Source organism: Anolis sagrei, chromosome 2, assembly GCF_037176765.1.
Source record: "Anolis sagrei isolate rAnoSag1 chromosome 2, rAnoSag1.mat, whole genome shotgun sequence".
NCBI lineage: Eukaryota > Metazoa > Chordata > Lepidosauria > Squamata > Dactyloidae > Anolis > Anolis sagrei.
Genome location: NC_090022.1, coordinates 125,629,326 through 125,656,635, shown reverse-complemented (window position 1 = coordinate 125,656,635; position 27,310 = coordinate 125,629,326). Strand labels below are relative to the sequence as shown.

Genomic DNA, 27,310 nt, shown 5'->3' with positions numbered 1-27,310 from the left:
TGGGCACTTCATATCGATTACATGGGTTCTGAAACTTGGTCCCCATCTCCTCACGCACAAGTGATAAAAGAAAGAGCAATACAATATGTAGCTGACCCCTGGAATAATAATGCTAATGAGTTGTTATTAAGGGCTTTTAATGAGGAATGATATAAGTACCCAGTTTCACTGGATCAATCATACTCTAGGATGGGACCAGAAGGTCTAAATTTCCCGCTTTACCACCAGCGTTGTACAGCAAGTGGTCTTATTTCAAAGAAATGTGGCCCCATTTTCCTTACCTGACCACACTCTGCATAATCTTCCGCTCATCCTGGTCCAGACATACAGCAAAAGAACAGTTGACCCCAATGATCTGGATCTTGTCCACTTTAATCTGAGACACACTAATCTGAAAAAGAAGCATTGCTTCATCAAACTACTTGGTGGGCATGGAGATCAGGTTATTAACTGATAGCAAAACATTCAAGTCTCACCCACCAACAAAATGAAATTAGGACAAATGAATTAGCAAAATGACAGGGTGGTAGTGATGGAGTCAAAGACCAAACTACCTGGTTGAAACTCTTCTTAGACTTGGAGCTTTGTCTCTTGATGACCTCTGTTGCAGTGAGAGTCAAGCATTCTGTTTTGGGGCCTGAAATGAAAGGGTGGGGAATCAGAGTGGCCGTTGCATGTGGAACTCCTAGAGGAGCACTTAGTCTGAAAATGGCTTCCTGCCCCCCATAATATCATTTATAAGCAAGCAGCACAGCCTAAGATTATAGGCACCAGATCCATTTTCTAAATTTTAAAGTATCAAGAAAAAAATGTATGGCACTCATGTCCCGTGGTGAAAGTTTTTACATGAATCATCTTGATATCCTTGCATTCCCATGGTTTAACACATGACCTGCTTTCACACATCTTTTCTCTTATTTATTTATTTATATTAATTTATTTGCTTTATTTATACACTGCCTTTCTCACCCCATTGGGGACTTAAGGCAGCTTACAGCTCCGGCAAAATTCAATGCAGCATAAAACACAATCATAAAAACATATTCTATCAACTAATTAAAACAATTAAAACATTGCTCAACTACTGTGTCAACTTCTTATATCTGCACACATAGGAACCTTAATTCAAAATACTTTCCTGACATAGAGCTTGGATAACAAATTTAGGAGTATTCAGTCTTCCCAACAATAAGTTCCTCTAAGGATCTTGGATGAAGTTGGCAAATGCATTGAGTCTGAGATGATAGCAACTTCAGATCTCTGTTTGCCTGTCTACATTCTTTTCCTTAAAACCTGATCTAACAAAACATCTGGTCTGTGAAAATATATATTTGGGTCCCCCAATAATCCTTGGAATGAAACAATACACCTATAGGTGTTGGGGGACATGATTATCCACTGGTGGCTTGAAGGAGTGGGTAATGGAGGTTTTCAAAGTGGGCATGGAGAAAATGGTGTCCCATCTCATAGAACTTCAATTTGCAGTGGTTTGCTAATCCTGAAATGCTTAGCAGACTGCACATAATTTACAGACTGCACAGTTCCTAGCCCAGTTTAAAATCCTTTATGGCTGCCACTGCACATTTGGGAATACAATATGTCTGCTAGTGGTGTCAAGAAAGTGCAACAGAGTAGGATGCACAGAAATAAAACAAAACAATGTGTTTTATGATATCCTGAAAAGTCTACTTGTGCTTTGGGAAAGCATAGGAAAAAAATAAAGAAAAGATCCTGAGTAGAACTTTCAGTGGTAAACAGACTGGGTTTCTTTATTCCAAATGGTTACCAGTTATTGGTTCCCCTTCTGCTCCATTTTTCAATTTTACATCTCTAATGATTTGCAGCCCAATTTTCAACATGTGCATTTCTCTGCCTATCAGTCCTCAAACATTGCACAAAATATATATGCCAAGCTGTAAAAACCAACCTGTGGTAGAGGAAAATGCAAGTACAACAATATAAAAAATTTAGATGGGTTTCATAATTTATTCCAGTTAGAGAACCCTATTTAGAGAAAATGGGCAATTAAAAGTGCTTCAGACTGCAAGCAAATTGCTTTGTAGCAGGTTAAAAATATAATTTCCTTAGAGACCTGGAGCACAGCCAACTCTGAGCTCAGCAGGATCAGCCAGCAGGGTGCTCATGTAGCACCACTGATCACTTTTGAAGGAAAGGTGGGCATTTTGTGACACCCAGTGGCCAAAAATATTGCTGCATAAGTCTGAGTGCACTGTCTGAATATTTACACAAACAAGAGAGAGGGAAGCATTTCTTGTGTACCAGAAGCGGGAAGTCTTGGGCCCTCTAAATGTTGGGTTGCAGTGGTTTGAGTCCCATAATCTCAAACTACTGGCTGTAATGATTTAGAAAGATGAGAACTGAAGTATAATCAAATCTGAGGGGTCATTCATCACTCACCATAGGACCAAATGTTCCACCCTTTTCTCCTAACATGGGCCCTATGGTATCTTAAAGTATGATTAAAATGAAATATATTTCAGGTGATACATGGTGTGTGTGTGTGTGTGTGTGTGAAATAGACAATCATATTAAATGCTTAAAGCAGTTTAAAATACAAGATCAGGGTACATCTACCATACACACCAAGCTCTTCTTGTCTCTTACAGGCCTTGCTGAGGTTAACAGATGTACAGACTTTCTCAGTGTTAATCCACCGACTCCTTCCACTGACTGACCTCTGGAAAAATCAGAGATTTGAGATTCAGTCTGACAAAAATATCTAAAATAGAATAAAACTGCTATTCACAGATCCAATTCTAACACAGAAGTCATTTTGAAGAGATGAGAGCTTCACCCCATGGCATCTTCTCCCTCTTCCTTTACTCTGCCTCCCCTACCCTGCCCAAATTGCAAGGTGACTCTTGCATTGCAAAGAAGCTGAGAGATTGGACTCCTCTGTTGGACACTCCCTACAACAATTCAGTCTTCACAGAATTACCTTGCTGTGGGCAATCTGTAGTGTTAGTGGAATGGCTTCTCTGTCTCCATCTATACCCAGGCGTTTGCAACCTGGACCTGTACAAAAAAGAGGAGAAAGAAGTCCTTTCTTTGCAAGTTTCTATATCTCAAGTCCTTCTACTGTACAGTAGGGAAATATGTCCCAAAACAGGTAGAAAGGTAACATTAAGAGGATTCTTAGCATATTCTTCAACAGCAGAACATTCATCAGCTTTACAGCTGTACAAATATGCATGTCAAAAACTTGAATGCTGGGTCTGTTATGATCGTGTGGGCACGCGCACACATACACCTTGTAGCAGCAATACATGTATTAGGCACTCTGTGTGTCCTGAATTCATTGCCCTTATTTGTGATACTGCTGTTAGTCCTATTGCCATGGGACCCCTAGTGGTGCAATGGTTAAGCCCTTGTGCTGGCAGGGCTGAAGACTGACAGGTCAGAGACGTGAATCTGGGGAGAGTGCAGATGAGCTCCCTCTGTCAGCTCCAGCTCCCCATGCAGGGACATGAGAGAAGCCTCCCGCAATAAAACATCACACATGTGGGCGTCCCCTGGGCAATATCCTTGCAGACAGCCAATTCTCTCACACCAGAAGCACTTGCAGTTCCTCACTCCTGACATGAAAAACAAACAGTCCCACTGCCCAGCCAGAAGAGATAGTAAAAAGTTGTCTGCATCATATTAAGTTATTAGGTTTCTTCTCAGATACATGGCACAGAGGAGAAGCAAGGTTTGAACCTCTTCCCCATATGCACCTCTAACAGCTTCAAAAATAAAGAAGGAAAAGGAGATGGACAGCAAGACAATCAAATGGGTGGGCAGATAGGTCTAAGACATGCACAAGGCCTCTAGTAGAACAGCAGGACCAATGTTTGAGCTGCAGGTGTGCTCTTCTCTTTCTATATTGTATGTCCGTCTTCACTGTGAATTTTGCTATGTGCTGTCTATGCTATTCATTGTTAACTTCCTGTGTATGAGAAACTTTGGAATCTCTCCAGCTTTCTTCTCCATCTCCAGGAATGGGTATTCCCATAGTCACAAAAATAAGTGCAAATGAACACAGCTAAAAATATTTCCGAATGGTGGCCAACAGCCTACCTGAAGCTTTGATGGCCCGTGTGGCTGCGGAATGGCCCAACTCTAAGGAATGGATGAAGATCTCAGTTCTTGTCTCTCCCCCAGTGAAGGTGAGCTGGACAATACAGGGAAATAAGAGAATCCAAGATATGCAAAAGTTCTACGTTAGAAGTCTCCTATTTGGATTTGTGTTCATTTTTTAAAATAAAGCTATTTAGGAATTGGTACATCATGTTTCCCCCTTATACAATGTTCCTAGAGGCATACCATCTTTTTTCAACACACACACACTCACACTCCAAGTTTTTGCTCAGGTTTCTCCAAACCCATCAGCTCCATTTCTGAATTAGGCTGATCTAACATCAAATCCAAATCAACTCAAGGTTAGGATTTGCACAGGGCAAAGTTTTGGTTAATGAGTAAAACTCCTGTGTGTGGATGTGGGTGCTTGTGTAGCACTTTGGTCACCAAGCAACTAATTACCCAGAGAAGATGGTGTCCCATCTCATAGAAGCTCAATTTGCAGTGGTTTGCTAATCCCCAAATGCAAAAACAACAAACTTAGTCAAACTCACTTGTGTTTGGTAGACTTGCAGTAGCACCGGGTGGGTAGCAAAACGGCAGTAATAAAGGATCATGTCAGCAAGGATTGGAAGCTGCTCTGATGTTTCCTCTAAAGGTTCACTTTCAGGTTTGATTGACTGCTATAGAAAAAGCAGAAAGAGAACAAATGCCTCATCCATAGATGCTTCTAGTACAGGGGAAACAATCAATGGTGCCCAGATAAAGACCTGGTGATGCAACTGTTTCCAGCCAGCAGCTGGAACAGAAATCCTTTCCTTCCCTACCTTGAAAGGACATCTTTTAAGGGCAATAAAGGCATATATGGACATTATGAACTCTTAAATAATGGTTGCTTCCAATGCATTATAACGATCAAAGATGGCCCTCAGACATATATAGCAAGACAAATCAATGTGAAACAAGGCAAAGTCTTGAACTTTGTTGGCAGTTCCAATTACAGCAGTCTCATTGAATGAGTTTTTGAATGGTGAGTTCATGCGATTGTAAATCCCATCAATGTATTTGAGACTATAAACAGAATTCAGTCTGCAGATCTTACATTCCGATATGTAGTATATTTGAGGCAAGAGTGTGCCCCAAAATACATTTTCTCAATTTCTCTTTTAAAATGGCAACTGGAAGTGAAATTACATTCTTCCCATTGTCACTTTGGAGAGGAAAAGGGGGCATTTGAAGGTGGCTAGAGAAAACTTTAGAGAATACAGTCTAGAACTTTACCTGGCACAGAACATGTATGGGAAGATTCATGAGCCCAAGAACGTTTCGTTCGTACCATGGATCCTGCATACCTATGTACAGTGAGATATCATTTGTGCTGCTTTCCATCCCTGCCAAACTAAGAACCTAAAATCAAAGAAACACACACTATTAGATGTGCAGTTTCATTCAATGCAGAACAGTCAGTTTACACACATGAACCATTATGCATTGTATATTCCCAGGCATCCAAGGCCTTCGCATACTTGCAAATGAATCAAAATTATCCATGTACATCATGGTAATTCTGTCTATCAGTACCCTTCCTGACTTTGCTCTAAATGCATACCGTGGCTCCAGGGGAGCGGGAATGTGGGTCTCCTGGAGAAGGAGGAGGGTGGGTCAGGACAGATGAGGTAGGGCTGCTCCTCTTCACAGGAACATAGTAAAAATTCATCTTGAAGTATCGAGTCAGCCGGGGACAGCTGCTTTCTTGAGATCTGCAATGGAGGACAAAAGGTGATGCATGACGAAAAGCCAGCTGTAGCCCTACAAGCAACATGCTTGTTGTAAAATCAGCACGTTTATCATTCTGTATGGTACTGTTTTCATGATGTTATGTTATTATTTGGTTTTGTTTTGATGTTATCTTATTTTGTTATGTTTTTAACTTTGTGCTCCCTGGGCTTGTCCCTTTGTAAGCTGCCCCAAGTCCCTTAGGGGAGATGGAGGCGGGGTATAAAAATAAAGCTGTTGTTGCTGTTGTTATTATTATTGTTATTACCAAAATTATTATTATTATTATTATTATTATTATTGATGACTAAGAGGGTCAGCTCTTCTATGAGGTGGAAGCAAGAAGAAGAGCAATGCCTTCCTCTGAGGAACCTCATGACAGAACCAGCCAGACCCAAAAGCCTGTCTCTCAGGTCCATTCTCAGACATGCAAAACTAGATTTGAGGCCTCTCCTCAGAGCTAGATATTCTCCAAGGATGGAATAGAATTATTACTTATATAATACAGCTGAGCAAAATAATGTACAGTTGCAAATTCTGTCAACATATTGGCATAAGTAGAAAATACAATTTAAAAAGAAGCAGGTAATGATACAACCAGAGAGAGAAGGTGGACTCCCTGGTCCAAAGGGACGCAGCAGGATGTTGAGGAAACCAGCTGATTTCTCAGTATGGCGGTACAGAGCAGGGAAAGGGGGCATCCTTACACTCACTTAAGATGGCTGTAAGCCCGTGCCACTTTCCCTGAGATACGGTCAGAGCCAAACACAACCACACGCAGAGTTGAGACCTTTGTGTCCTCATCACAGCTCAGAAATGGCCTGCGTTGGACACAGATATTTTGAGGCACAATGTTTTGGAAAAGCGTGGCACTCAGTACATGTTGAGGAAGAGATTGTGCCCGTCGAGAACGAGCTGGAATACGGTCCTTGGACACAGGATTGCAGAGGCTCTCTGCCCGGCGCAATGGCAGAGAGAGTGAGGCCACCTCAGAGACATCCCTCAGCTCCCTGCCCAGGATCAATTGACTCTTGCTCTTGAACAGCTTGTATAACTTGTTGCTTAGCCGATGCCGATGCTTGGCGGACATCTTCTCCTCCTTCAGATCCAAACGGCCTGCCAGCTCAGGAGAGCTCTCATCACTGTCCTCCATGTAGCCACTGTCCACACAGTCCTTCAGGCTGGATACAAAAGACTTCAAGGACTTTTTAGAGACCAAGGAGAGTGCAGAGTCCTTTGTGATAACAGACCCCCGTGAGTTACATGGACCATCTTCAGATAACAAAGAATCTCTTTCTGAAAAGCAATTGTCCACCTCCTCATCTTCTAAGAGGACAGGTTTTGGATAGTACCCTTCTTTGTCTAGTACCTCATTTAAGATGTCTGCAAGAAGACAGGAAAAACAAAATAGAAATTAGAGAAGGAACTGAAAATCCTGCATGGTTTAAAGAAGACCTCCCCATCCTGGTGCTCTCTAGAGGTGTTGCTTTGGAATCAACACCATCTCTCAAACAACATATTCACAACATACCAGGAGAATGTGGAGGTTGAGAAACAATGTTTTAAGGGAACATCCTATTTTTGATTATTTCTGTATGCTCTGCTGAACATCCCATGTCCAGCCTTGGGTTTGAAGAAAGGTCTAAAGGTCCTGCAGGAATCATTGTCAAGCCAATTAGACAGAGCGTAGGTAAGTTACATTCTGGATGTAAACTCAAAATCTAAACTAGTATGATCACTGCCTGGCAAATTCTGGGAATTACAACCTTAAAAAAATAAATAAACATAAAGCTGCTATTACGTGTTCAGTTCTGTGTAAAATTCCACAATAAAGCTATTAAATATATAGCGTTTCTGTTTTAAACATACCAAAATTATCTGTATCCCATCTGTAGGTGTAACAGCGAGCAACAGGGATGGGGATCAGGCGCAGCTTACTCGGCAGGGATTCATCTGTGCAGACAAATAACCAAGTTAAGGGGCAGAGGCAAGCTATATCTGGATGAAGAAGACATCCACCCTGCTCCAATACCCAGGTGTGAAATTGCCTTCAATTTCTCACCTGTGTTTATGGGAAGCTCAGCTGCCTTTGCAATTTCTAATAAGGCAGATTCCAGTTGTTCCCTCGCTGTGGAAGGGTCATCGCTATTCACAGCTGCCATTTCCTGGGCTTCAGAGGTGCTGGCAAATAGCTCCATAAGCTCTTCCACAGGCTTCAGCTATGCATACATTGGGAGAGAGATCGGTAAAAGATAGGTAAATAGCATTTCTTGCTATTCTGCATGGTTATATTCTACACATTAAAACACATGGAAAAGGGCATCTATAACGTATGGTTAGCAAACATCACTTGTACCCAAGATTCAGCAATCCTTTATCCTTGCAACTACCTTAACCAAAACCAGACCTTCAGAAAGCTACTTTTTTGGAGTGCAGCTCCCATAATTCCCCTGCCAGCATGACCACTGGGTGATTCTGAAAGGTATAGTTTTTTAAAAAACATAAATAAATACTCCCCCAAACTTTAGTTAGTACAATGTTTCACTTCATTTGACATCAAACAGCAATGGTTTTAAAATGTTATATGTAACAAAGAAGTCACAAAGCTGTGTACATTAGACTAATGTCCTGAACTGCAAGGTTTTCTCTACCTTCAGTATTTGATGCAGTTTTTCCAAGTCACATTTAGTCCCAAAGTTTGCTTGATAGATATGCTCCAGGAGTGTCACCAGTAAAGTTTGCTGGGAAAGCTCAGTGGTGCTCATTTTTTCTGCAACCGATAGAAATTCCCCATCCACTTCCGAAGGGTTCAACAACAGGACTGTTCTGGGGAGAAAAGACAAGACAGCAAAGCGTCAACAGGCTGACTCCAAAACAGGAAGGTTTGAACTACTTTATTTCTGAAAGGTTATTGTGAGGCCACTGAACAGTTTCATGGGCTATAACATGACAAGGGGAATGCAGTGGGCTCCAAAAATCAATGTGATTAATTCATATCAGAGCACCAGCAGGTGGCACCATGCTTCCATTTAATTGTATGAGCCATGTATGTAGAAGCCTCCACTTTTCTAAAAATACCAATTTAATGAGTGGTGGCAATTTTCTGGATTAGGAGGCTGCAAGAAAGAGCCATAAACTGCATTCAATAACAATAGCTGTCTTTAGTATTAATTATAATTCTTCATCTTTTAATACACTTCTGATTGATATTTCTTGAGCAAGGTCTTGGTGGTCCAATTACGCCAGATCGTTTTCAGACTCCTGCAGTCAAATTGAAGAATTTTAAGAGTTAGAAGGATCACAAGGGCCATGTAGTCCAACCCCCTGCCATGCAGGAATAAGCACACAGTGATTGACAGTAAGCACATATTTTTAGATGCTACTTACATGATGGAAGTCTCACCGGTCTTTGCAGGCAGTCCCTGCTCTGCCCTCACCAGTCTTTGATACGAAATCCCTGAAAAGGAAGAAAAACATGTCCAACATCACAGATGTTGCCTTTGCTAAACCTGGTGTACTTGATAGAGATTTTGAACATTCATTGCCATTTTATTTATCCTGTCAGGAGCAGCCAGACAGTTGTGTTACATTTTTAACAAAACAAACAAACAAACAAACAAACAAACAAACAGATAAAACACAAAGTTTGCAAGCTTGGTAGTTGATTAAATGTCCTTTGACCAGTATCTGGCCACTTGGAGTGTCTCTGGTCTTGCCACAAGGAGGTCCTCCAATGTGCATGTGGCAGGGCTCAGGCTGCATTGCAGCAGGTGGTCAGTGGTTTGCTCTTCTCTACACTCGCATGTCGGGGATTCCACTTTGTAGCCCCATTTTTTAATGTTGGCTCTGCATCTCGTGGTGCCAGAGCACAGTCTGTTCAGCGCCTTCCAAGTCACCCACTCTTCTGTGTGCCCAGCGGGGAGTCTCTCATTTGGTATCAGCCATTGATTGAGGTTCTGGGTTTGAGCCTGCCACTTTTGGACTATCGCTTGCTGGGGTGTTCCAACGAGTGTCTCTGTAGATCTTAGAAAACTATTTCTTGATTTAAGTCGTTGACATGCTGGCTGATACCCAAACAAGGGATGAGCTGGAGATGTCACTGCCTTGGTCCTTTCACTATTGGCTGCTACTTCTCGGCGGATGTCAGGTGGTGGAATACTGGCTAGACAGTGTAATTTCTCCAGTGGTGAAGGGCGCAGAAACCCCGTGATAATGTGGCATGTCTCATTAAGAGCCACATCCACTGTTTTAGCATGGTGAGATGTGTTCCACACTGAGCATGCATACTCAGCAGCAGAGTAGCATAGCGCAAGGGCAGATGTCTTCACTATGTCTGGTTGTGATCCCCAGATTGTGCCAGTCAGCTTTTGTATGATATTGTTTCTAGCACCCACTTTTTGCTTTATATTCAGGCAGTGCTTCTTGTAGGTCAGAGCATGGTCCAGAGTGACTCCCAGGTATTTGGGTGCGCCGCAATGCTCCAGTGGGATTCATTGCCATGATCCTTCACTACTGGTTATGTTAAATGAGGGTGGTGGGGATGGCAGTCCAAAATATATGACTTCCCTGCAGGTTATTTGGGTTAGAATCTAATTCTCAACAAATTTTGACAGTAATTAATCAAGGGAAGTTCCATTGTCTTTTTAAAAAAAACCTTTCCTAATTAGGTATTCTCCAAATGTGAGTAACTCCCACTTGCCTCAGCTGTGTGAAGTTTAGTATGTCTGGAGGACACCATAAGAAGGAAGATGTCTGCAGTTTGAGTTTCACGAAGAACTGGTCAGATTTATCTGACTGAAAGGTTTGGTCAAAGTAAAGGACCATATGTGAAAATCCACAAATAATAAATAGTCTTATGAGTGTATTTCCTTATTATTTATCTGTCGATTTAATTGAGAAAATATAGGCATATTTCTGAAATTTCTGCCAGTGATCTAATTAACAATATTTATTATTTATTTATTTCAATTACTTCTACCCCACCCTTCTTACCCCCAAGGGGGGACTCAGGGCGGCTTACAAACGAAGGCACAATTCGATGCCTAAATCAATAAACAAACAATACATAACAATTTAAACGATTAACAAGTTAAAAACATTAATACATAGTAAAATAGCAAAACAATCTCATGCTCAGTGTTCAGAGTCCGTTTATCCATTCCATTCCGTTTTCCCTTGTTTATCGTCAGATCTTTCCTTAGCTGCCAGAATATCCAAAAGCTTGGTCCCATATCCAGGTCTTCAATTTTTTTCTGAACACCAAAAGGGAAGTCGCTGTTCTAATCTCCACGGGGAGTGAGTTCCACAGGTGAGGGGCCACCACTGAGAAGGCCCTGCTCCTCGTCCCCGCCAACCTCACTTGTGATAGTGGCGGGGTCGAGAGCAGGGCCTCCCCAGATGATCTTAAATTTCGAGATGGGATGTAGAGGGAGATCTGTTCGGACAAATACACTGGGCCGGAACCGTATAGGGTTTTGTAGGTCAAAACCAGCACTTTGAATTGTGCTCGGAATCGGATCGGCAGCCAGTGGAGCTGGCGTAACAGAGGGGTGGTATGCTCCCTGTACGCCGCTCCGGTAAGTAATCTGGCTGCTTCTTGCTGGACTAGTTGAAGTTTCCGAGCAGTCTTCAAAGGCAACCCCACGTAGAGTGCGTTGCAGTAATCCAACCAGGATGTAACAATATGTAGTTAATTTTATTAACTTAATATCTACAGTTAAAGAATTTGATGTGTTGCCATTTTTGGAAAATATTTTATTTATTTATTTATTTATTTATTTATTTGCTGCATTTGTTGACCGCCGTTCTCAGCCCTAGGGCGACTCACGGCGGTGTACAACATATAAAAGGCAATTTACAAAAAACAATAACGAAATATCAACATTTCAACAATTGAACAACAATATAATTACACTAAACAATCCGCTCCGTCTCATCGTAGAATCATCACCAATCTCGTAATCCGTATTCCGTTCCAGTCGTCATTGCCGATTATTTTAGCACTGGTTAAATGCCTTCTCAAATAGCCATGTCTTTAGGCTCTTATGGAAAGACATAAGGGAGGGCGCCTGCCTGATGTCTACAGGGAGAGTATTCCACAGCCGGGGGGCCACCACCGAGAAGGCCCTCTCTCTCGTCCCTGCCAGACGTGCCTGTGAGGCAGGCGGGATCGAGAGAAGGGCCTCCCCAGACGATCTCAAGGCCCTCGTGGGCTCATAGGCCGAGATGCGGTCTGAAAGGTATTTTGGGCCGGAGCCGTTTAGGGCTTTGTAAGCCAACACCAGCACCTTAAATTGGGCCCGGTAGCAAATCGGCAGCCAATGGAGCTGGAACAACAAGGGCGTTGTGTGCTCCCTGCGTCCCGCTCCTGTTAGTAACATGGCTGCCGCGCGCTGGACTAGCTGAAGCTTCCGGGCCGTCTTCAAGGGCAGCCCCACGTAGAGAGCGTTGCAGTAGTCAAGGCGGGATGTGACCAGAGCGTGTACCACCGTGGCCAAGTCAGACTTCCCGAGGTACGGGCGCAGCTGGCGCACGAGCCTAAGCTGTGCAAATGCTCCCCTGGTCACCGCTGAAACCTGGAGATCCAGGCTCAGCGATGAATCCAGGATCACACCCAAGCTGCGAACCTGCGCCTTTTATTTAAACATATGCATTTCTGTTTATTTTCAATATAGGCATCTATTTGTTTAAAGGCCAAAATGTGTTGGGCTTTTAAAACAAATTCAATTGACCTACGTACTCATGAGATCATTCTCATTTTTTCCCCTGCAGATTGAAAGTAAAGTCTGACAACAGAAATTAGTTGAATTCATAGATTTCTCCAAAGAGATATCTTTGAATTATATCTGCTACTGCTTTTTTTTCTTTTCTTTTTTTTTTTGGGGGGGGGGGAGCAATTCTAGGCTCTGTGGTGCTTTAAGGAAGTCTCTTTGTTTAATTGGGAAAGCTGCTTAATGAGAAACAACAGAGGCCTGGAGCCAGCCTAATGAAGAAGTTTCTACTTGCATAAAACACAAGAACTGTTCTGAGTGGGAATATTCATTGGTAGCCAAGCCGATGCTCATTAAACCACAGCTGATGCGCTATCACTCAACTACAAGCATGCACAGGTCCCAGTGTACTGTATGGAAATTTTCTGACACAGTTACCCATTCAAAGTCCAAAGCCACCTGAATGAATCCTCTGTTGTTACTGATGTGTCACTTGTGACCTCAAGAGAGTTTGGAGGGGGAGCAAGAGAGAGGACTTGCATCCATTTTGCCAGTTAAATGACTTTACACAAGAGATGTTCTAACCTAACATGGAAACTATGAGCTTATAAAAAAAGTTTTAGAGCTTTGGCATACTTAATGGGCTGTGCTTTCAGGGTAAACCTTGACCAGCTTCGTGTTCTGGCTTTCAGTGGGGGCCACAATCCATTTTTAGAGAACCTCCTGAAATTGGGAGGGCAGATATCTGTTTTTGCTCTGGGGCACCGAAGGATCCATTTTTTATCAACCCATTGGGGGGGGGGGAACTTTCCCAGGCTCCCTTTCCCATTACTCTAGAGGAGAGGTGCTTAGCTGCAGGCAGGCACATGCTTTAAGAAAGCTTCTTACCTGTTTCTACTCTAGAGGAGAGGCACTCGGCTGCAGGAGTGTGCTTTCTGGGCCTACATACCACACACGCACACACTCGTCCCAAGGCAGGGAGGAAAGTTCTCATTCTTACTCTAGAAGAGGCACTCAGTTGCAGGCAGGCACATGCACTTTCTGGGCCTGCACACCTCACACACATGCACTCTCTTTCCAAGGCAAGGAGGCATGGAGTGCCATGTGCTCATGAAAAGCAGGCAAGGAGCCAGGATTGGCTCCCGTTTCCTTTTATGTAGAGCTGATTTTCGTACCGGGAGGGGTCTTCCTATTATGTGCTCCCGAAGGAAACAAAAGTAACGAAAGAATGGATGAAACAAAGGAAAACGGTTCTGCACATAGCTCTAGCACTTAATAGCTTGCAAGGGAGAGTGCAATCTTTTACATTTCTAGTTGAAATTTCACTCCAGCCATGTACTGCCAAGATAGTACTAAACAAGATATTCTTCCTTGGAATTCAACAAGGATGTAGAAACTCTACCCCTCTAGATGCTTTGGACTTCAACTCCCATAATCCTCCACTAGTGTGGTCAATGAGAAGAGATTGTGGAATGGAAGTGGAAGGTCTCTAGAAGGCTGAGGCCTCTTTACCTCTGCCTTAAAACCACATTTTGCCATTTATTTTGCACTCATTCAAACTGAGTAAACACAGACAATAACCTATAAAGGCAAATGGTCTGTACAGCTATCAGCAATTCGGTCATCACCAGCAGCATCCCTCCTCCTCACACCAAATGGCTAAAGGAACCCTTCAAGGCAAACAAGTGAACTCCTACCTGGGGCTTTGAGTTCATTGTTGATGAAAGTCAGTAGCTCCTGGCAGATATCACAGTATGGCACAGGCCAGGTGAGGAAATCACGGTATATCCTCAAGGCCCTCGGAAGCAGGTCAGAATCTGAAGGAAAATGGGGAATCTAGAGAGAATACAACAAAGGCATAAAAGCTACACTAAATAAGAAGCAAATAATGTTTTGTTTGCACTCTTTTAAACAATTCCCAACAGTGGGATCTAGTTTGGAATCCCTTCACTTACTTATTACACTGGCCAATACGTTTTGATGCCTCAAATGTTAATAATAATAGTAATAATAATAATAATAATAATAATAATTTATTTGTATCCCGCCATCATCTTCACAAAGAGACTCAGGGCATCTTACCAAAGCACTCAACAGTGCAGGCATATAGTACAGCAAGTATGTATGACGTGGTTGTGGGACCAAGCCTTTGGCTAGTAAAATAATCCAGTACAAAAAATAATTAAGGAACATGTGCAATGACAATCGGAACAGCTATGGTGTATGGTTTTTGGATCATGTGATTTTAATATTTATACTAGGATGATTTTAATGCTTCATTTGAATGTTTAAATTTTGTTTCTGTCTTTTGTTTAATGGTTTTAATTATTTTAAGTCATAGTTATATGTAGTAATTCGTTATTATGATTTCTTTGTTTTACGGTATGTTGGCATTGAATTTTTGCAGGATGAGAAAAGCGGTATATAAATACAGTAAATAACTAAATACTAAATACATACATACATAAGCAAAACAGCACAACAGCAAAAAGATTACATAAAACATATAAAACCCCAATCCCTTTAAAAGGTTCAATAAAATGCAGCTATGGCTACAGACATTAAAAATAAACTGTCCTAACATCAATCACTAGGTCCTCAAGAATACTAGATAAGGCTCTAAACATAGTCAAATGCCTGTTTGAAATACCATGTTTTCAAATTTGATCTGTTAGACCTGTTTCTGGGTATATTTGACCTGCTGATTCAAAAAAATGGCACCAGTTTCCCTCCTATTTTTTCAGATACAGAAGTATGTCATCTAGCAATCACCAGTGGAAAATCATGATGATCACATCTATGAAACTAGAGCTGATGCAGTCTATTCAATGCACTTTTCAGAATCTGTGCCCCTAAAACCAAGACACTATTTTTTTATTAAACTGTGCTAATAAATAACATTGAGTTCAACAAAACAAGGCCCATGCCTGAAGGCTGGAGACAAGGACTGAACCATTGGAATCCCAAACTTACAGACAAGACTGCTGCACCAAATAGAAGGGCCAGTGGAGCAAAGAGATCGTAGTCACATTTCTCTTGAACCTGCAATAAGTAAACAAAACAAATACTGTCAGTCATATGGAATGGAATTGAGGTTTGTCATGCTGTTCCAGAGAAACCTGCAAACAGATACATTTTTCTGAACGCTTCAAACAGGAGTGGCAGATGTAAGTTGGATAGCAAAACTTCCATGTTTTCACTACTGTAATGTGTGTGTTCTAGTGAGAAGTCGCTCCAGCATTGTGATTTTTTTGAGTCCAATCACAACAGCTAACATTGTTTGTTACTGGATACTCCTGGTCACCTTCACTGGATACTGCTGGTGGTGTCTACTGCTGTATAGAAAGCTTTCGAACAGAAAACACTGCACTGTACATTGCAACCAAATGGGAGAATGGCCACATAGCTTGCATTAGGATATCATGTCCCGTGTTCTGGAGCAGTGATGGGGAATCTTTTGACCCACTTTTTATTTGTGTACATCAGTTGCCAAGACCTCTAGCCAAAGTGGCTAATGGCAAGGAGATATGCTGATGATGGTCCAAAAAACAAAAACAAAAACAAAACAAAACTCACAAACACCCTTGTCTTAAAATTATATTAGCTAATTTATTTATCATATCAGGAGCAAACCAAGGATGCAGTTGTAATGTATTTTTTAAAAACACAAAATTTAGAAACTTGGCATTATATTAAATGTCCTTTGACCAGAAGCTGGACACTTGAAGTGCCTCTGGTGTTGCCTCTTGGTGTGCATGTGGCAGGGCTCAGACTGGATCTCGTGGTGCCAGAGCGCAGTCTGTTCAGTGCCTTCCAAGTCGCCCAGTCTTCTGTGTGTCCAGGAGGGAGTCTCTCATTTGGTATCAGCCATGGATTGAGGTTCCAGGTTTTTGCCTGCCACTTTTGGACTCTCACTTGCTGAGGTGTTCCTGAAAGTATCTCTGTAGATCTTAGAAAATTGGCTAATATCTGAACAGGCGATGGGCCGGAGATGTATTGTCTTTGTCCTTTCATTATTGGCTGCTACTTCCTGGCAGATGTCAGGGCAAACAGTGTAATTTCTCCAGTGGTGTAGGGTGCAGACATCCTATGATAATATGGCATGTCTCATTAAGAGCGTATTTTAGCATGGTGAGATGTGTTCCACACTGGACATGTGTACTCAGCAGCAGAGTAGGAAAGTGAAAGGGCAGATGTCTTCACTGTGCTTGGTTGTGATCCTCAGGTTGTGCCAGTCAGCTTTCGTGTGATGTTTCTAGTGCCCACTTTTTGCTTGATATTTAAGCAGTGCTTCTTGTAGGTCAGAGCACAGTCCAGGGTATCTCCCAGGTGTTTTGGGGTGCTGCAATGCTCCAGTGGGATTCCTTCCCTTTAATCCTCAGAGCTCAAAAGCACACGTCTGCATTTTAGATGGATTAGGCATCAGCTGGTTTTCCCTATTAATAGTCAGTAAGAGCACCTAAAGCTCCAAAGCTTTGAAACTACTGATCTCATTACATTGTAACACAATCAATAAAATATCAAAGCAGACAATAGAACAAAAGTATTACAATTCTCCAAAAGTCTGGGCAAAAGCCAGCAGACTTCCAGCTAAGCACATAAAACTCATAAAATGACCAGGCAAATTTCTTGAAAGGGAAGCTAGGGGATCATTATAGAGGCCACCTCTGGTCTAGTAGAAATGGTGGAGGCATCTGGAAATGCTTCTCCAAATGATCTTTTAAAAGGAAAAGTTCAAATGGGGATAGAACAGAACCTTCACACTCCCAAACTTAATCCAAACAGGTCTTTAAAGGGCAACAGTCAGTAGAGGAAATTAGCCACTGAAGGAAATTTATCATGATTACAGTTGATATTATTGGTATTGTTTCAAGGTATTTTATGTATAAATAAAAACTGTGATTATACAGATTAGGAGGTTCAAAGTTCTATCTGAGAAGGAAGAAACATTAGTTCTTTGAGAAAGCTAATGTCAACATCCTGGCTTGAACATTACTTCCATGCTAAAGTAACTTCTCCTGGTTTTAAAAATCTGTGACACAGCAGTAGGTGCAAAGTATTTTCTTCTTGCAGGTACTCACTTGTTGCTTCTCCAGATCTGTGCACTTTGTGCCAATACACTATTTTTAGAACAGAAAACGGAAGTCATACCATATACCGGAATTTAGAAAAGAAAGGGAGGGGTACTACCTAATGCCTTTGCAGGAAGACCTGCTACAGCAACCTTGCTGTGACCCTGTTTTAGACACAGACTGGCAAGACAAAGCTGGGACCCTCCTGCCTGACTTTTCCACTCTTCCCACCACCTCACAATAGCTGAGAAACAATGCTGGTGCTCAACCTGCGACATAAGTCCCAACACAAGGGCATGAAACAATCACTCTGTAGTAGGGAAGTGCTGTTCAAGGAAGGAAGGAGGAAATCTCTACTTGATTCATACATCACTGACCCAGGTGCTCAGACACACTCTTTGTTCTCTTAGCCAACAGTACTGACCTTCAACCCAACACAAAGCGAGTGTCAGGCAAATAGATGAAATGTTCAACTACAGGTCGAGTTTTTCTTATTTGAAATTTTTGGCACCAGAAGCAATTTGGATTTCAGATTTTTTTCAGATTTTGGAATACCCAAATGCATGTATATATACACATAATAAGGTATCTGGAGATGGGACCCTAGTCTAAACACGTCATTTATGTTTCATATATATCTTGTACATTGTTTGTAATAATGTTATGTGTGAAACAAAGTTTGTGTACACTGAAACATAAAATATTTGGGAAAATTGGGTATTTGTGCCAAATTTGGTCCAGTGAATGAAAATACATCATACAAATCAGATATTTACATTACGATTCATAACAGCAGCAAAATTACAGTTATGTAGTAGCAACAAAAATAACTTTATGGTTGGGGGTCACCACAACATGAAGAACTGTATTAAGGGGTCATGGGATTAGGAAGATTGAGAACCACTGGTGTAATGGGTTCTAATTGACTCGCAAAACAATAGCTTCCTCCAAAGTATATGGTGCCCTTCAGAAAACAAATCCAGCCCCCTGCATTAAAGAACATGATTGTCTGAAGACTAGAATGCTCAAATGAAAAATAATTAAGAGAAACACCCTTATGAAATGAATAAGACCAAAGACGCATGGAGTCCCAAATTCTGCTTTCACTGCAGCCAGTGTCTTCAGGAAGCTTGTTAGCAAGGCACAAGTGCAGTAATTACTTACTTACTTAATTAATTAATGGCTTTTATATATCACCTCTTAGTTCACCAGGCTGATAACATCCTTTCACTCATTTTGCTGAAGAATTGACATGGAGGGGCATGCTGCCACCAATATTAGAGGTAGTATATGTGATGAGTGGTTATGCATTTAGGTAACCCCCCCCCCATTGTTTAATTGCATGCAGCTTGTTGAAAGACTTCCTTCTATCTATCTGGTATCTCCCACTATTCACCTTCAGTGGAGGACTTCTAATTCTAAAACAAGTAGTTGAAATCCATAACTGACTTCCATGAGATCTTGGCAGAGATCTAACCTTTGTAATCAACATGTATCCCTCTTTACCATTGATAAGAACATACACTTTCATTTCCAAAAGAGCTATGAGCTCAAATAAACTAAGTAGATTAAGAACTCTAAAAGTACACTTTCCCATCTCCATCCCCTGAATTACCTCTTGGGTTTTCTGGAGGATTTTCTCCAAGAGGATGAGATAGTTCCCTGCATCCCGGCTGACCAGCTCCTGGAGACTCCAGCAATTCAGGCAAAGTCCAGCTGTCAACAAAAGAGGGAACAGAGTCACACATCAAAGTAGCACAAACTGAAATGCAGCCATGCTCTTCCTTGCAGATGTGCAGGTGCTCCCAGGTAGATGCTACAACAGGTACGTATGTGCAAGTACACTCTCTGGCTGAAAACAAGGGCACATGTATTTTTCACTACACATATATGTAGTGCTAGACCAAAAAATTCCGATACAGAAAACTCAGGATTATGTCCCCCCTAATCCACGAAATCACTGGTGCATATTTCTGTGCCTATTTGCATCTCTGTGTCTTTGTGTTATGCCTGACTGTGTGAGACAATATCTGAGGAAGCCAGCCACCTCTAAATCACTGAAACTTAAACAGCTTATTATATTAAAAAGTATACCACAAGCAGACTCTGCAATCTAAGCAAGGATGCAGGCAAAACAAGAACTGAACTGCTTACATCCTTTATAAACCACAAGTCTATAATCATGACTAGAAAAGTGGAGTAACCAGTAACCAAATATTTTAATTCAGGAGACTGAGGTTTATCTGATCAACAATAAGAGAAAATTGATACCTTTTGGATTTGACTTGACACAATAACACTACCTCTCCAAAAGACAGGATGCCATAAGGCAAGCAGCTAACAGGTACTCTTGTACTCAGGAATCAACTCTCTTATCAAATTTGGATGCCTTTTCTAACAAGTTGTGAGTTTAAAATATTATAGTAAAAATAGCCCGCATTCTTAAAACAGAAGAAAATATTTGATTCATCTTCCTCACAATCCCAATTCCCTTCTTGGGGACTTCCGGTGGACATGGCGACGGGATAGCCTCGTCGAGAGGGAGCTCCCGACGAGGACCAGCGTTGGGTGGTTAGGTAGAGCTAAAAAAGCTCCCCCCTTTGCCGGATTGAGTGCAAAGGTGTCGTGAACCCCAAGGACGCTTGAGGCCCCAAAGATCTCTCCCCCCTCAAGGAGGAGAAGTCGAGAGGGTCCGAGCGGGAAGGGGAAGCGAGCCACCCCGCAAGGATCAAGCCGCGAGGCTTGTCTAACCGCCGCCAAAACCACTCAAAATAGAAGAAGAGGAAGATAGAAGAAACCCCGGCTGGGGAAAGGAAAAAAGAAAGACCCCAACCCCAGGTAACGGGAAGGTGTTCCCAAATTAATAATATTTGAAGGAAGGGAGGAACGGAGGGAAGAGAAAGACAAGGAAGGCTGAAGAAGGAACAAATAATAAGAATAAAGAATACAGAATCAGAAAACAAGGACAATCAAGGAACATAAATTATATAAACTATATATAGGTGATTTGATAACTTGGGCAAATTGGATTAAATTGGATAAGTGGAAATTTGGCGAAAACAGATTAAATTAATGGAAAATAAGCCGATCTATGGAAATTAATCTCTAATTTTTATATATATATTATAATTCACTACAAAAGAAGTAAGGAGGATAAAGAGCCCCCCACACAATCTTAGTGGAGGCGCCTTTTGGAACTACAGACGGAAGAAAGAAAGATAAACAATACCGACCTTGACGCCATTATTGTTGAGTCTACCCTAGCCTTCTCTATAAACAATCTGGCTGCATGAAGTAAAGGAAGTGACGGAACAGGAAAAGGGAGGCAGGAGACTCTGGAGGACCAAGAAAAGAGAGGAACCAAGAGGGGTCGGAAAGGAGTGAAGGAGGAAGTGACGGGGCGGAAGGAGAGCTGGCGCCATTTTGGATCATAGAGAAAAAACGCTATAGACCGGCAGAGAAGGAATTTATCTATCTGGAAGACAGGGAGAATTGGAGGAGCAAAGGAGTGGCGGAGCAAGCATAAGAGTCATAAATAGAAGTGACAGAGAGGAGATACGAGGACGAGAAGAAGACGACGACGGACAAGGAAGAGAAGAAGACGGCGACGGACCAGGAAGAGAAGAAGACGACGACGGACCAGGAAGAGAAGAAGACGACATCGGACCAGGAAGAGAAGCAGACGAAAGTTACTATAATAGGGAGGAGAACTGGAGGACAAATAACCACTGAAGGAACAAACATAAAGAAGAACAGATAAGTAAAGGACTAATCTAAAATCTTGGTGCTCCCAAGTGGAGGAAAAGAGTTTGTGCTTCCTATCAGAAATTTGGTATTTTAGAAATTTTATATTTGTGATAAATTGGTAACCCATTGTAGTCATTATATTATTATATGAAACTGGCTTCAGACAATATAGTGTCATATCCTTTTTAAAAAGGGGGAAAATAGAATAAAATAAGTAAAATTAATTAAAATTAGTGAAAGTATTAGATTTTAAATTTTAGTGGGTAGATATATTATGAGTGAATGAATTAACTTTTTAATTTGTTAACAATTGAACAATTGAAGACCCTTAAGAAGTAAGAAGTAAGAAGTAAGAAATTGGTTTACATCACAATTGGTTACGAAATTAAATTAAATTGATGGACTTTCGCTTTGAAAATTAATACTACTATAATTGATAATAGATGAAATTAGAATAAAGATTTTTGGGAAATAAGAGGCAATTGGGAAATGACAACTCCAGGTAAAGCAGAGTCAAGAAGAGGATCATTGGATATAAATCCTAAAATGGACAACCTTTTAAAAGAGATTAAAAAGATATCAGAGAAACAAGATGCGTTGAAAACAGAATTGAAGGAGGAAATGAAGACCAAACATGAGGAGTATTATAAGAAACAAGAAGGAATAATTACCAAAATGACAGAAGAATTTAAAGTAATGAAAACAGAAATAAAAGAGGAATTTGGACAGATAAGGAAAGATATAACACAGCTGGATGGAGAAGTAAAGGAATTGAAAGCCTCTAAAGAGAAAATAGAAGGAACGCAAAAGGAGATGACACAAAAAATAAAAGGATTAGACAGACAAAGGGAAAAAATAGAACTGGAACAAGAAAGACTACTGCAAATGCAAATGGATTCTCAATTGAGACTCAGAAATATAATGGAAGATGACAAAGAAGATATAAGATTATTGATAATCAAAATTCTGGCAGATTGCTTGGAATGTGAGGGAGATGAATTAGAACAGGAAGTGGACCAAGTCTACAGGATATCATCATTTTATTCTAGAAGAAACAAGACAGACAGAGACGTGATAGTGAAATTTACAAGAAAGAAGGTACGAGATGATGTGCTCTATAACAATAATAAAAAACCAATCTTTTACAAAGGAAAGAAAATTGCGGTTCTGAAGGAATTCCCACAGGCAACCTTAGCAAGAAGAAGAAAATATTTTTTCTTAACAGAAGAATTGAAGAAAAGAATGATAAGGTTCAGGTGGGAAAGAAAAGAAGGGATAATGGTGACATACAAGGAAGAAAGATATTGGTTGACAACAGAACATAAGGCCAAGATTTTTTATGAAAAACTTATGAAAGAGAAGGAAGGAGATGAAGAGCAAGGAGAACAGGAAGAAGAAGAAGAATTAGGAGAAGAAGAAGAGGAAGAGGAAGCAGAGGTAGAGGAAGGTGAAGAAAGAAGATTATCTACACCAAGGAAAGGAGTAAAGGCAAAAAAGGCAAGATATAAATCACCAAAGGATTATGGCTTTTTAGGAAAAGAACCAAAACCACAGAGAATGACACCACGGAAAAAGGAAGAAAAAGGAGGTCAGAGTTCGGAACAATCGGCAACTGAAACAATGGAATTGGCTTTTGGCGACACAGGATTGGGACCAGATAAGGATAAATAAAATGATGGAGAGACAAATAAAATGTTTTTCGAATAATATTAACGGTATGAACTCCCCCCAAAAACGGAAGAGAGTATGGAGGAGCCTGAAGAAACAGAATTTTGATGTAATAATGTTACAGGAAACGCACATCTGTGATAAACATGTGGCACACCTTCCGAATAAAAAATTAGGAAAGGAATATTATTCGGCCTATGAAAAAAAGAAAAGAGGAGTGGTTACATATGTAAAGGACTCAATAGACTCAGAATTGGCATTTAGAGATACAGAAGGAAGATGTGTGGCAGTGAAAATAATAATTGGAGATTCCAAAATATTGGTTTGTAATATATATGCTCCCAATGGACCGAAGAGAAAATTTGCTGAATTCTTAAATACTAAGTTAAAAGAAATAGAATTTGATGAATTGATTTTGGCAGGAGACTTTAATGGGGTCGTCGATTGTCAGATAGATAAAAGTATGAAGAAAAAGAAGTTTAAGGGAGGGAAACTCCCCCAGAAATTCATGGACTTACAAAAAGACTTCGATCTTGAAGATGCATGGAGAATTAGAAATAAAAATAAAAGAGACTTTACCTTCTTCTCGAATAGACATCAATCCTGGTCTAGAATTGATATGGTTTGGATTACTAAGAACCTCTCTACTAAAGTGAAAGAGATTAATATTCTGCCACGAGACTTATCAGATCACTGCCCTCTGGAAATGGTCGTAAATCAAAAAAATTATCATAGAAAATGGAGATTAAATGAGAACTTAATAAAAACGGAAGATGACAAAGAATATTTCAAGAAGTTAATCCAGGACTATTTACAAATAAATAGATTAGATTCAATGGAGCCACGAGTGGTTTGGGATGCCTTTAAGGCAGTCATGAGAGGGCACTTTATTCAACAAGGAGCAAGAAGGAATAGAGAGAGAAATAAAAGAATAAATGAGCTGAGGGCAGAAATAGCAATAAAAGAAATGGAGTTAAAGAAAAACCCATCTAAACGAATAGAGAAACAATTGGTGACATTGAAACAGGAAAAAAATCATGTGGAGTTGGAATTCCAATCAAGACAGATGAAATTTCTAAAGCAACAGGCTTTTGAAAATGCTAACAAACCGGGTAAATGGTTGGCAAACCAGGTTAGAAAAAAGAGGCAAATCAACCATATTGCTAAAATAAGTACCAAGGACAAGGATTTGAAAACGGACAAAGAAATTTTGGAGGAGTTTCGGATTTTCTATACACAATTATATACAAAGGAGGACATAAAGAAAGAGGATATTATGGAATATATTGGACAAATGAAACTGGATAAAATAACAGATGAAGACAGAGAAGAATTGAACAAAGAAATAACAGAAGAGGAAATTGAGAAAGCTATAAGTAAAATGAATGCAGACAAAGCTCCGGGACCGGATGGGTTTACGGCAGGATTTTATAAAACGTTTAAACAGCAGTTGATACCCATTTTTAAAGTTATAGCGAATGAAGCTTTAAAATATCGAAAGGTTCCAGACTCCTGGAAGGAGGCAGAAATAACTGTGATACATAAAGAAGGATCATTGGAAAACGATATCAAAAATTATAGGCCGATCTCCTTGTTAAATATGGATTATAAATTGTTTGCAAATATTATGGCCACAAGATTAAAATTCTTTTTAAGTAAGTGGATTGGCGAAGAACAAACAGGTTTTCTTCCAAATAGACATATGAAAGAAAATATACGCAACGTTCTAGACCTTTTGGAATATTATGAGACCAACCATCAAAAAGAATTTGCCCTTTTGTCAATAGATGCTGAGAAAGCATTTGACAATTTGAATTGGGATTTCTTCAAGATTTTGATACAAGAGTTGGACATGGGAGAGAAATTTAATAATGCAATTAATGCTATTTATGAATTTCAAAAAGCTAAGGTGAAAGTGAATGGGCAAGTGACTCAAGAATTTGAAATTACGAAAGGCACGAGACAAGGTTGTCCACTCTCCCCATTAATTTTTGTTATGGCAGTGGAGATCCTGATGAAGAAAATTAGAGAAGATGAAAAGATTAAAGGAGCAAAAATCGGTAAATTTGAATACAAAATACGAGCGTTTGCAGATGATATAATAGGTACAATTGAAAACCCGGAGAAAAATTTACAAAGTTGGATAAACAAAATAGAAGATTTTGGAAAGGTGGCAGGTTTTAAGATGAACATGAAGAAAACTAAACTTTTATTTAAGAATGTGAATAAGGAGAAACAAATAAAGATCCAACAACAGGTTGGAATAGAAGGTGTTAAGAAAATTAGATATTTAGGAGTCTGGATCACAGCCAAAAATGGACAACTTTTAAAGAATAACTATGAATTAGTTTGGAAGAAGGTCCAAAAGGATTTGCAGAACTGGGACCGGTTGAAACTATCTCTTCTGGGCAGAATATCCTTGATAAAAATGAATGTATTACCAAAACTTATGTTTTTGTTCCAGAATATACCGATAATAAGAAGTCAAACGTTGTTCAAACAGTGGAAGAAAGACTTAATGAAATTTGTCTGGAAAGGAAAAAGACCAAGAATTAATTATGTGAATTTAATAGATAAGAAAACAAGAGGAGGATTGGGATTTCCCGATCTGAAGACTTATCATGAGGCCTGTGCACTGTCCTGGATCAGGGATTGGATGACCTTAGATAAAGAGAAGTGCCTAAACTTAGAAGGTCATGACTTAAGAGTGGGATGGCACGCGTATATATGGTATAATAGAGAGATGAAGGAGAAAAATTTCGGTAATCATTTTGTGCGAGCCTCCCTACTACGGACATGGATGAGGTACAAAGCTCTTTTTTATAAGACAACACCATTATGGATTTCAGCAATGGAGGCGCATCAAAGAAGATTACTAGGTTGGAGGACATGGCCAAGATACAAGGATATATTGGTGAAGGGAACAACAGAGATGAAACCATTTGAACAATTAAAGACTTTATTTAGCAACATAACTTGGTTAAATTACCTACAAATTAAAGATTATTTTAAACAAGACCAAAAAACAGGTTTCGATTGGAATGAGAATATATGGGATAGAATACTAAAAACACAAAGGAAAACGGTTACAATATTATATAATAAATTGCTCCAGTGGATGACAGAAACAGAACAGGTGAAAACCTCTATGATTAAATGGGCAGAAAATATAAGAAGGCCCATCCACTTTGGGGGATGGGAAAAGATATGGAATAAAAAATTGAAATATACATATGCTATGGACTTAAAAGAAAATTGGTATAAAATGTTTTATAGGTGGTATTTGACTCCGAGTAGACTGAGCCATATGTATCAAAATGTATCTGATAAGTGCTGGAAATGTAGTGAGCAAGTAGGCACTTTCTACCACATGTGGTGGACATGTAAAGAAACAACAAAGTTCTGGTCTATTATTCATGAGGAATTACAAAAAATATTAAAGAAAAGCTTTAAGAAGAAACCCGAATATTACCTTCTGGGATTTACAGATGATGACTGTAAATTGGATGAGAATGAAGATAAATTATTTACCTACTGTACAACGGCGGCTAGGATGGTTTTTGCCAAATACTGGAAGAATGGCGAGGTTCCGAGTATCGAAGATTGGTGGAAGAAAATTAAAGAAATAAGAGACATGGACGAATTAACTTTTTTGTTGAGAAGAAATGAAGGAAGAGTTTTGAGGAGGACAGATTGGTCCCTGATATATGATTATGAAAAGAAAGCTGAAAAAACAATGGGATAAGAATAGATATTAAGGTGAAGAAATATCTTGAAAAGATCCTGAGGTTGGAGTGGAAGTCATTTTAGAATAGTTTGAGTAGTTTCACAAACCTTCTGCTTGTGAAACTCGGTGGTTGCTGTCACAGGACGTCAAACTCTTTGTTTGTCATGCAAGTCAGATGTTCCCACCTCAACATCTTTAAACTTTCTCACTCAATGATGCACAGTACTCACATCAACAAAATCACCATAAACACCTTGCATTCTCTGATGAATCTCCTTTGGGGTGACACCTTCTGCTGTCAAGAATTCAATGACTGCATGTTGCTTAAGTCACATTGACTGACTGTCTGCGCAGGATTCCATACTTTACATTTAACAACACAACCATTAAATGCTAAGACTTCCTGCCAAAATGGAACTGTAGAGGGGAGGCTACTGAACAAGCCAGTACATGCCTCATACCAGTTCTGCCATCTGTTGAGGAGTTACGAAAGTGGAAACATTACTTTTCATTCAACCCTTGTATTTACA

At 40.2% G+C, this 27,310-nt stretch overlaps 1 protein-coding gene across 2 annotated transcripts in view; it reads right to left on the bottom strand.

The window, feature by feature from the left end:
• The window catches only part of PIK3R5 (phosphoinositide-3-kinase regulatory subunit 5), a 63,984-nt gene that overhangs the window by 2,660 nt on the left and 34,014 nt on the right, over positions 1–27,310 (bottom strand). For both annotated transcript variants that reach the window (XM_060764484.2, XM_060764486.2), the window contains exons 3-18: positions 19,254–19,354; positions 15,540–15,608; positions 14,264–14,402; positions 9,244–9,313; positions 8,508–8,682; positions 7,919–8,075; positions 7,726–7,809; positions 6,570–7,239; positions 5,690–5,840; positions 5,362–5,487; positions 4,635–4,763; positions 4,081–4,174; positions 2,960–3,036; positions 2,605–2,698; positions 555–637; positions 282–391 (exon numbers count right to left, since the gene is read on the bottom strand). In XM_060764484.2, the coding sequence (XP_060620467.2) occupies positions 282–391; positions 555–637; positions 2,605–2,698; positions 2,960–3,036; positions 4,081–4,174; positions 4,635–4,763; positions 5,362–5,487; positions 5,690–5,840; positions 6,570–7,239; positions 7,726–7,809; positions 7,919–8,075; positions 8,508–8,682; positions 9,244–9,313; positions 14,264–14,402; positions 15,540–15,608; positions 19,254–19,354 (2,329 nt within the window). The remainder of the gene's footprint in view (positions 1–281; positions 392–554; positions 638–2,604; positions 2,699–2,959; positions 3,037–4,080; positions 4,175–4,634; positions 4,764–5,361; positions 5,488–5,689; positions 5,841–6,569; positions 7,240–7,725; positions 7,810–7,918; positions 8,076–8,507; positions 8,683–9,243; positions 9,314–14,263; positions 14,403–15,539; positions 15,609–19,253; positions 19,355–27,310) is intronic.